The sequence below is a fragment of the Gadus morhua genome, chromosome 23 (assembly GCF_902167405.1).
Source record: "Gadus morhua chromosome 23, gadMor3.0, whole genome shotgun sequence".
Taxonomy (NCBI): domain Eukaryota; kingdom Metazoa; phylum Chordata; class Actinopteri; order Gadiformes; family Gadidae; genus Gadus; species Gadus morhua.
In genome coordinates, this window is record NC_044070.1 from 15322926 (window position 1) to 15334435 (window position 11510).

General features: G+C 45.0%; 1 protein-coding gene across 1 annotated transcript in view; it reads left to right on the top strand.

Moving 5' to 3' along the window:
* The window catches only part of ctnnd2a (catenin (cadherin-associated protein), delta 2a), a gene marked incomplete in the record, with an annotated part of 225286 nt that overhangs the window by 162619 nt on the left and 51157 nt on the right, over positions 1 to 11510 (top strand). The window contains 1 exon segment of the mRNA XM_030349534.1: positions 11122 to 11254. Within this exon segment, the coding sequence (XP_030205394.1) occupies positions 11122 to 11254 (133 nt within the window).

The window sequence follows — 11510 nt, forward strand, 5'->3', positions numbered from 1 at the left end:
TGTCTCTTCAGCTAATTGCGCAAGCCAACTATTGTGTGCAGGCCTTTTGTGTTTATCCTGACTGACAAATAAGGGCTCTGGGCTGTCCTCCCCATAAAGGTTTCCCCCTGCCACGCGTTAGCATCACAACACCCGTCAATGTCATGCACCTTGCCTTTAACGTGTTAATGACAGCACATAAGTGTGTAGGCACACACATATACCCGCACACGTTCAAAACGTTCCATACAACAAGGGAAAAAGAAGTGTGCATAATAAATGGATGAGTCGCTGTCTCGTGCGAGTGTGTCGCGCTGTCGAAAGGCAACGACAGATGATGATAGATGAATTGGGACCCTTATGCATCCGTCAAGAGACACAGTCAAGCCAAGAGCAGCTCCTCCATCTTGCAATTGTTAATAAACAAGGTTGCAGAGATGGACTTTGCAGCAAAGTAAAAAATGTATTTACTGAGTGCTTGGGTGTGAGGGCCTCATTTTTTAAGGAGTGACGTTTCGAAATGGTAGGCTTCTGTCGTGATACTTTTCAAATGACTTTTGAAATGACTGTGTTGTCGTGTGTTGAAATGGAAAGTGATAAAAAAAGGTGTAGTGTTAACAGAAAATAAATCAATCCAGGGGGTTGTCAGCATTCTGTTTCATGCTTGACTTTGACCGGTGTGTCATTGTTGCCGCGTTACACATCATCATTACCTTCATCATCATCATCATCATCATCCTCATCATCATCATCATCACCAGCAGCGAACAGACAACTCCATGTCTGCATCAATTCACCCCCCCTCTACATTCAATTGCACTCTGTCTAAAGCTCCCTATAATCACACACAGACACAGACAGGAACACACACACACACACACACACACACACACACACACACACACACACACACACACACACACACACACACACACACACACACACACACACACACACACACACACAGAAAACCATCAACAACCACACATCTACAGCCATAGAGGGTTTGCTGGAACTGTATTGATTTTTCTTTCCGTGTGTGTGTGTGTGTGTATGTGTGCGCATGTGCAAGAGCATTGGACTGGGCGTGTGTGTGTGTGTCTTTGTCAGTTTGTTTGGGTAACGTGGGTTTCCGGGAAGAATTCCAGATTGGTCTACCCAGCAGAACTGAGACGGAGACAGAAAAGGATGGATATTACATGCGGAAAGTGTTGTGATGAGGCAACAGCAATGATAAATTATAAATGATAGAAATTAATTCACACCGTAATTTGTGAATTGTTACTTTTATTCAATTCGGTGTGTGTGTGTGTGTGTGTGTGTGTGTGTGTGTGTGTGTGTGTGTGTGTGTGTGTGACATATTTCAACACAGAAGTAGCACCGTTGTCTGCACACACATCCCAGTGTTTACTCCGTCTTGACTCTCGACTGTCATACTCCTGTACAGCGTTTACTTTCACACCCCTTTACCCCGCGCTCATGTTCTTCATGCCTTATTTTTCTCCCTCTCTTTCTCTTGTCTGTCTCTCTCACTGTCACAGCGGTGAATTTAGCCATGGGATAATCCTACATTCTCTCGACTTAATGCCACGCTGCCAGAGAGACTGCGTGTGCGACTGCGTGTGTGTGTGTGTGTGTGTGTGTGTGTGTGTGTGTGTGTGTGTGTGTGTGTGTGTGTGTGTGTGTGTGTGTGTGTGTGTGTGTGTGTGTGTGTGTGTGTGTGTGTTTTGCAGAGTCATTTCCCACTTGGCTGTCACGCTTCACACTAGAGAGGAAATAGAGGAGGAACAGAGGGGAGAGAACACTAGAGGAGTGGAGGTGGGAGAATAGGAGGACAGGGCCATGGAGAGGGGATAATGTTGGAGAGGGGAATAGGGGAGAGGAGTTGAGAGGAGGGGAGAGCAGACAGGAAGGGAGGAGATAAAAGGGGAGGGGGGAGGAATGGAAGGGAGAGCGGACGCGAAGGAAGGAGAGAATAGGGGAGAGGAGAGGAGAGGAGGGGAGAGCTGAATAGAAGGGAGGAGAGTAGAGGAGGGGAGGGGAGAATCGGGGAGGAGTGGATGGGAAAGAAGAAGAGGACGGAGGAGGTGGAGAGAGGAGAAAAGGGAGCAGTGAGGAGAGAGTAATGGATAGAAGATGAGAATAATGGAGAGGACAGGAGAGAATATAATGAGAGGAATAGGGGAAAGGAGGGAGGGGGGGGAAGAACTGGGGAGGAGAGAATAGTCAAGTGGAGAATAGAGGAGAGGAGAGGCAAAAGTGTGTTAATTCATGCTGACGCACTCATAGATAATAATTTATCTTTTTAACTTTTTGATGAATGGAAGCATTGAATCGCTTTCTAGAATAGAATTGACCTGCAAGACATGACCTACAGGTGTATGCACTCCAAAGGTACTGATGGCATTCTGATTCTGAAGGCAGTGCAAAGCCATGAAAACCCTCTTTGATATAGCAACAAGAAGTTGCCGCTATAAGTTGTGCAGTTCGAAACTGGTTTTTCATTCGCCCGACATTCACACGTTAGGGACCCAGCTGGAGAGGCAAATTCTGAAAAAAACACAATGAAGACGGATCACAAGTCAGCGCCTTTGACCAGAGGGGAACCACAACAGCAAATAATTGGCCCTGGCTTCGCTTTAATTGCTGATGGTGACGATAATTTGGCAAGGCAGGGCGGCAAACACTGTCTGCTCCCATCAAGTCTGCGGTTCCAGAAGTAAATAAAGCGCTCCGCTGATAATATGTGGCCTGACACCGACGACAACAGAAAGTAAACACGGTTCCTTCATCGCCACTGGAAGCTGTTGCTCAATCACCGCCCTACCTCTGTGTTCATCTTATCATGCTACATGCAAAGCTTTGAGTGTAATGCATGGACTTTAATGGGTGGCATTTGAATGGCATTTCATTTTCACGGTGGGATTCGATGCATTGTCATTGGCTGTCCAAGCGTGATGATGTGCTTTGTGTGTGTGTGTGTGTGTGTGTGTGTGTGTGTGTGTGTGTGTGTGTGTGTGTGTGTGTGTGTGTGGGGGGGAAGGATGGAAACATCGGCGTTGCATTCAAATGTGTTGAATCGCAAAAAAAATTGAATAAACAACAATAAACCAGTCGGCGCTGACTTGCGAATCCGCACTGCTGGTTTTGTGGATAACATCTTAATGAGATGCGGTCCTTTAATTAAACAGGCCGAGTCCTTGTTTACCCGCATCTCATTCCGGGCGGCCTGTTCCCGGTTTATCCCGGGGATTGCGGGAGACTCCGGTTCCTTATTGACTTTACCTCGGGAGATCAGCCCGCTAATAGACTCCCGGATGAGGAGTCTATTTCTGTTTTGTTGAGGGTTTCTTTTTGCTGAAGGTGTTGCTGTGGCCGCGTTGTTTGAAACAAGAACGTCGACACGGGCTGGACACACTTTTGCACGCGCGTGTGCGGAACATGCTGACATGCTAATTACATGCATGTTCATCAGTGAAATTGTCATAGAAATTCTAGTTTTTTTTTTTTTATCACAATAAACAGCCAGAAACATTAATAAAACATGTCATGTAGACAGAATGAGAGATAGTGGCCCAGAGCTGGGAAGAATACACATTGTAATCAATTAAAAAAAACTGCTTTTTAGGACTTGAGTCAGGGAATGAAGAAAGAGTGGGCAGGGAGTCGAGATTTATAGGTCAGGAGGAATCTTGTGAAGTGTCTTTGTTGTTTGATGGAGGAAGCTACCAGAGGTTTTGGTCGCCGATGCGCTAGTGAGCAAGCGAGTGAGTGAGTGAGTGAGGGAGTGAGTATCTACCTCTTCAGGAACACCTACAACATTTGACAAATCATCCTCCGCCATCTTCACCCTCTCCCGCTCTCTCAATGTGTTGCCTATTGTTGTGGTGTTGTTTATTTTTTTTCCTTTTGTTTGAGTGTCTGTACTGTCTGTATGTATTCCTTTCTTATTTGTAAAGCATCTTTGAGTATTTAGAAAAGCGCTATAAAAATCAATTATACATATTATTTTTATTGAGTGAGTGCGTGGGTGTGTGTGAGGGAGTTAGCAGAAGGGCAGCAGAATTCTGGATTTGTTGAAGTTTGCGGAGAACTTTGTCGGATACACGGTAGAGGATGGCGGTCACGTCCTGAGGTGATGGACCGAGTGTTTCAGTGGTCTGAGGAGGAGGTGAGAGGGATGGCTGCAGGCGAGCAAGATGGTTGAAGAATAATATATATTGTGGTTCAAGAAAAAGGTCAGCAATGGAACAGAGGTTACAAATGGGAGGGGATGAAAGCACACTGGAGCCATCGGGTGCAGATAGGAGAAAAGGTGGATTTGGTGAGGGATTTGGGTTCAAATGCTTCGAGATCTGGGTGTAAGAACAGAGGGTTAAATAAATAACCCATATACAGTAAATAGGAGGAGAAAGAGGAGCGAACGGCAAAGGTTAGGGGGGCTAGCGGCTCAGAAGCTTCGACTGAACAATTATTCTACAGACGATATTTGAAAGGTTTTTTGCCTTTTGTGAGTGTAAAGTTTACATATGCTTTCAAGATTTGCTAGAACATCTGTGTCGCTCACTCCTCATCTTACTCAGTAAGAGGTCGGTGGTAGAGCTAGCTTGGCCTAAAGGAGGTTCTTGCAGTCTGGGTATACGGCCATCCTACGCCTTCTTCAACACCACAGATCAGATACATTTCTCAGATCCTGAGATGATTCAAGTATGCTGTCTATTGTTTGTAATGTTCAGGCTGAAATGAGGGATGATAGCCTTCTCTGCCCAGAATTATCTGCAGAATTTAAGTCATTTCATGCCATCAAGTCTCGTAACTCCTGTGTGAAGGTGTTTTTTGTCAATTTTTTGAGTGATGAAACACCCTCGCATTCAACCCACTCCAATTTACACAAGATATGGATTAGCCAATCACATTTAAGCCAAACCCTTGATGTTGGCCAGAGAGGTACTCTTACAAACCAGGAAGGAAAACATCACAAAACTCCTTGAAATGCAGCAAAATCACAGAAAAGCTATAGAGGTGAAAGCAGAGAATACCCCATTGCAGCTGAATGGGTCCCTTACTTTTGCTTATTTGTATGTCTCTTTACTTTCTCTTTCATGTCATCTCTATAACCTCTTATGCCGCTGCCTTGGTCAGGTCTCCCGGGGACTCACCTGCTTAAATGAAGGTTTATGAACACATAAAGATTGCTTTGGGGACTATTTACTCTCTCTCTCTCTCTCTCTCTCTCTCTCTCTCTCTCTCTCTCTCTCTCTCTCTCTCTCTCTCTCTCATTCTCTCTCTCTCTCATTCTCTCTCTCTCTCTCTCTCTCTCTCTCTCTCTCTCTCTCTCTCTCTCTCTCTCTCTCTCTCTCTCTCTCTCTCTCTCTCTCTCTCTCTCTCTCTCTCTCTCTCATATATAGTGGCTTATTCTTTAGTGGTGTGGAAGTGTTCCCCCCATCTCATTCTCTTCGATTGGATTCAGGCACCTCAAGCCTTCGTTGTCTCCCTCTCTCTTTCCATCTCTCTCTCTGACTCTCCCCATCCCTCTCTCCTTCTCTCCCTCCTCTGCATCGCCGGTGATGATGATTGATGTGAGGGATGCTAATCAGCATCTGCTTTTGCATGCACACTCACTGTCTCCACTGTTGGTCCCCTCCAATCAGTTAGCAGACATGACAGACCATGTCCAATCAGATTAGGGCTACCGAGACACGCTTCCTGTGTGGAGCTGTCAGTCCAGGTGCCCCATTGGCCAAGAACTAATGGAGTTATTGTCCGGGGAATAACGCAGGGGAGTGTTCCTAAAAGCTGTTTGTAGATCGGTGTGTGATGCAAGGTGCTTAGAATCAATCGTTGATCAATGGCTTGTAGACTGTAAACAAGCTTATCATTCATGTGATTTAGCAAACCATTAATTTGCTTATTGTGTGCAAATGACTCCCCTGTTATCCTACTTAAAGTGCTAGCCAACCCAGAATTGTGTAGAACCATACGTTCTTTGTACTCCCTGCCCAGAACACTAATTTGAGTTTACTCAAAAAATATCCTCTATAAAAATAGGTAAAATGCATATATTGTTCCTAAACTTATGAATAACTTTGGACCCTGCCTGAGTCTTCTCTCCCTGTGATTCCCTAGGCTTCCCACTGTCAGACAGTCACAGGGTGTTGTTTTTAGACAATGCACTTGGCATTTAGGTTGAACCCTGCCTGAACCCAAACCACTGGGCACCATAACTCATGGGCACATCCCAGTTGTTTTGTGTATTCCACATTATATAATCCATAGGCATTAAACATTTATGGAGCCTGCTTCTGAGTTACGGGGGGCGTTTTATGGAGTTCCGGCAAATGATGAACACTAGGGGGACTCCAGGGTTTTATGTAGTGTGTGTGTGTGTGTGTGTGTGTGTGTGTGTGTGTGTGTGTGTGTGTGTGTGTGTGTGTGTGTGTGTGTGTGTGTGTGTGTGTGTGTGTGTGTGTGTGTGTGTGTGGGGGGGGGTGTGTGTGTGTGTGTGTGTGTGTGTGTGTGAAAGGGAGGAGAGTGTGTTTGTGTGTATAATGTTAGGGTGTGTGGGTGTGTGTGTTTGTGTGTGTATGTAAGAGAAGGTAAGTTGGTTTGTGTGTGTGTGTGGGTCAGTATATGTGTGTGTTTTTTAGTGTGTGTGTGCGTGTGAATATATGGGGGTTTGGGGTGTAACATTTGCATGCGTGCCAGCGTGTTTGTGTTCGTGCCTGCGTGCGACCATGTATATACTGCTGCATGTACATATGGATCTATTCCAACACCAACCCTGACTCATAGTCGATATAGAGCAAGGCAGTGCTGTAGTGAAAAATAGAGTAGGTCAGGGTCTCTCTCTCTCCGAGCTGGAGGTCAAACACACAGTTATGGAGATTAGATGGGGATTACTATGATTATGTTTTTATTGTTGCTATTTGGAAATATATATCAATATAGATCGTCCCATATGGGCCTTTTGTGTGTGTGTGTGTGTGTGTGTGTGTGTGTGTGTGTGTGTGTGTGTGTGTGTGTGTGTGTGTGTGTGTGTGTGAGCTTCAAGTCTGCTCATCGTTCTATGGTTTATTGTGCTTGCAAACGGTACGGTACCAAAATAGCCAAATCTATGATAAAATACAAAAGATTCAATATCCACATAATGTTGCCGTTACCCCGCGTTGAGTGGTTCATATTAAACTATGGCGTTGTGTTTACTGTCATGTTCATATCCATACATTAATATTACAGCATAATTACTGTTATTTTCCCTTTCCCTATTCTGTTGACTGTCCCTCACTTTGGAAAGTGTGTTTCCCTCTAATTGAGCCTCGCCGCCACCAACTGTCCGTCTGACGCCCCGGTGTGTTTGAGAACGCTACCTAGCGCTCATTAGCTCGCGCATTGACACCACTCGTGGCTTTACCACGGCTTTTTCTCTCCATCTGTCGCCCTCTCTCTCTCTGCCATAGCTCCCTATGCATCTCCCCATCTCTCTGCATCGCTCTCTCTCTCTCTCTCTCTCTCTCTCTCTCTCTCTCTCTCTCTCTCTCTCTCTCTCTCTCTCTCTCTCTCTAGTTTGTATTGTTCTCCTCCTCCCAGTCACCACTCTGTTTTGTCACCTGCCATACGCTCCTTTACCCTCAACTGTTGGCTGACACTTTGGTTGCTCCACCCCATCACTCATATTACCTTGTGCTCTCTCTCTCTCTCTCTCTCTCTCTCTCTCTCTCTCTCTCTCTCTCTCTCTCTCTCTCTCTGAGGGTTTTTAATTAATGGTGAGCTCTGATGCTTATCTTATCAGTGAATCACGGTGCTTTCTATTAACTGCACCCACGGGGCCAGGAGCATGTGTAGGATGGATGACACATGTGCATGTACATGCACACACACAGACATGCATGCACACACATACACACACAAATACATGTAGGCACATGAACAGATACACAACAGTTAGACAAGCACACACAAAGTTCAAGATCACGGATGCATATAATCTAATCAAGGGCACTGATAAACATTATTTACTGGAATTCAATTTTATTAATACACTCATACACACATATACACAGTAGTTCGAGAGGTTAATGTATGTGTTTGGGTGTGTGTGTTTGTTTTTGTAGGTTTTTGTTTTATTAAACCTGCGTAAGCTAGCAAACTGGTCTTGTTAAGGGCCACATAGAATATTTAAAAGGAACAAATAATATTAATACTAATAATAGAATTGCGCCTTTCACAGTGATGATTCACTCACATTTTCTGAAATAATGTATATATTTCACTGTAATTGTTGTCATTATAATAATTGTAGAGCACTGGCATAGAAATGGATTCAAAATGAAATTAAGGGAGAAATGGTTTGCAACATGACACTGACTATAGCTTATTTGATGCCTGAAACCTGCTTGTTAAACTAGGGATACGGTAGCTTGGCTCTCTTTAAATGAAAAATGCAGAGCATCAAACAGATGCTACTGGTAACCGCTGCCGGAGCTGTTGCTGTTTGTACTGGTGACCAGGGACGTCAGGGCTGGTTTTATAATCTGTTTTAGGAAGCACATTTGAAAGCACTCTTGAGGATCATCCATGAAAAGGTTTCCATGGTAGTAAAAATGAATATAGAAATGACTATTACATGTATAGGAACATTTATCGAACATGCACTCACTCGCACACACACACATACAGGGCAAAACATCAGGCTTGATGTTATCAGGCCATCAGATTTAAGTAGCACTGTTTGAGGGTCTCTCGTTCCTAATCCGTGAATGCCTAGAGAATCTGTCCTGCTCTTAGCCGCTGCTCTATCCATCCCTCGCTATTCTGGCTGAATGAACACTTATCATTGGACAGATAAAGAGCTTAGTTTATCTCTGAGAGCCATGTTGACTGCCCGCTAACGCCACACACACATTTGCTTTTTCCTCCGGATGTTTCTGGCTCGGTTGATTTCAGATACGAGAGGCGAGCACACACGCTGCTTCTAGACACACGCTCTCACACACACAGACACACATACACACGCACAAACAAGCACCCAGATATACACACACACACACACACACACACACACACACGCACACACACATACAAATACACAATTCTGAATTTATAAAATCTTCGTGTTTTTTTGGCTGCATCAACCCCATTTAATTTTTTGGGCCCCAACCATATGGAACTATCCACAACACATCTTTAAGATCATCACTCTCACTACCCCAGAATAATTAAAGACTAGGAACTCACATGACCTCTCCTCGGTGTGCAATCGAGAGTATTGCCCTGTTTGATTTGTTAAACTTTTGCATTTCTCTGTATCTTTTCTGCATCGAGGCAAGCCTGAATGACCTTTGAGGGTTGAAGAAAGCCTTGGATAAAATAATCCTCACAATCCCCAAAACACACACATGAACACACACACACACACACACACACACACACACACACACACACACACACACACACACACACACACACACACACACACACACACACTTACACACACACACACAATCACACACAATCACACACAATCACACACACACATCAGATCTCTATCTGATTGGCCATTTCAAACCAGCCAGGGGACCAATGGGTTTGATCTTTCTCCATTCAGAGATAGGGGGCCAGGCAAGATCATTAATCTTTTTTCTCCCCTCCACAATGGAAGACCAGGCTTACTGTCAGCCATCATGTGACCTGTAGTCTTGGAAACAGACACGCAGCAGGAAATCAGGATCGATTCCAAAACACAGAGATCCATTTCTGAACTCGGTAACTCAGACAGCGCTGGTTGGCTCTCGCTTGGTCCTCGTTCCTGAGTCAATATGTTGTTCTTTTTAGTTTGAGGGGAAGGTAATCGAAGGGATTGCTGAGGCACAGAGATGGACGAACACACACACGAACACGCACACGCACACACACACACAAACTCACACACATGCACACAGACACACTTTGAGCAGCTCCTCTCTGCTTCTTGGAGTCCAGTTTACCTGGTTCCTTAAGATAAGGACATTTATTCATCTGTGTCAAGGGTGGCCAAAGGACTGTAAGCACTTAATCTGGCCATGGCTCATATAGCACCCCACACGCACACGCACACACACACACACACACACACACACACACACACACACACACACACACACACACACACACACACACACACACACACACACACACACACACACTTGTTTACCAAAATCTCGCCCCTCAAGTTGTTTTCATTACTTCCAGTTTTTCATTATTGGTTTTTGATTAGACTCAATACAAATGTATCATCAAATAATCATAATTAAATAATTTGGGAAATGTTGGGATGTATTGCATCACCCCGATTCAAAAATAAACACACATTAGGCAGTGCAAGGACTAGGACACCAACAGCCCCAGGTTATATTATATATAAAATGCTGCTCTGGAATATATTATATATTCTCCTCGTTACACCTCAATCTTGTCTTGTCTCCCCCCTCTCTCTCTCTCTCTCTCTCTCTCTCTCTCTCGGATTCTCTCTCTCCTTCTTCCTCTCTCTCTCTCTCTCTCTCTCTCTCTCTCTCTCTCTCTCTCTCTCTCTCTCTCGCTCTCACCCTCTCTCGTCTCAGTTGGGTAACCTCATGCAACTGCAAATAAATCGTGGTGTTTCTTTGGCCAATCGAGTGTATCTGTGTGTGGTTTGAAGGGGTCTCATTTCTAACCAATGACATCGCCAGAACCCCCGAAGAGATGTCGCTCATTATAAATAAGGGTTTCCAATTGATTGAGTGCAAATCCTGGACTTCAGGTGCCCGACACCTTTATTTTTTTTATTTCTCGGCATGTTACCTTGTCTGCCTTTGCCTATCTATTAAAATGTCAAATGTATGTGGCAGTCCTTATCACGCAGCCTGTGGATATAGAGGTGTAGGATGCATTGCGTTAAATGCGTGGAATACCAGTTGACCTGTAGATTGAAAAACAGCATGGATGAATGCGGTTCATAGTCACGCTGGTCCCTCTCTTTCAGTCGCGCTCTCTCGTGCTGCTCAGACCCCCGTTGTCTCTCTTTATTTGCAAATGTTTGCCTGTCGACCCGTGGAATTCAAAGCACACAACTAAATGTGATAGTACAGTGGTTAAAAAAGACCCCCCTCCCTCCCTCTGTCTCCCCAGGGAGTTCGGCTGGAGAGATCCAGAGCTGCCCGAGGTGATCCAGATGTTGCAGCACCAGTTCCCGTCGGTGCAGTCCAACGCCGCTGCCTACTTACAGCATCTGTGCTTCGGAGACAACAAGATCAAAGCAGAGGTGTGTGTGTGTGTGTGTGTGTGTGTGTGGGGGGGTGTGTGTGTGTGGGGGGGTGTGTGTGTGTGGGGGGGGGTGGGTGTGTGTGTTTGTGTGATGTGTGTGTGTGCGGGGGGGGGGTTTGTGTGTGTGTGTGCGTGTGTGTGTGTGATTACAAATCGTACAGAACCAATTGTGTACCTTGGCCCCAAACATGCTTCTATGTCGGCAGAATCAAATAGCATATGCATCAACATGCATACATGTTAATACGCTGAGA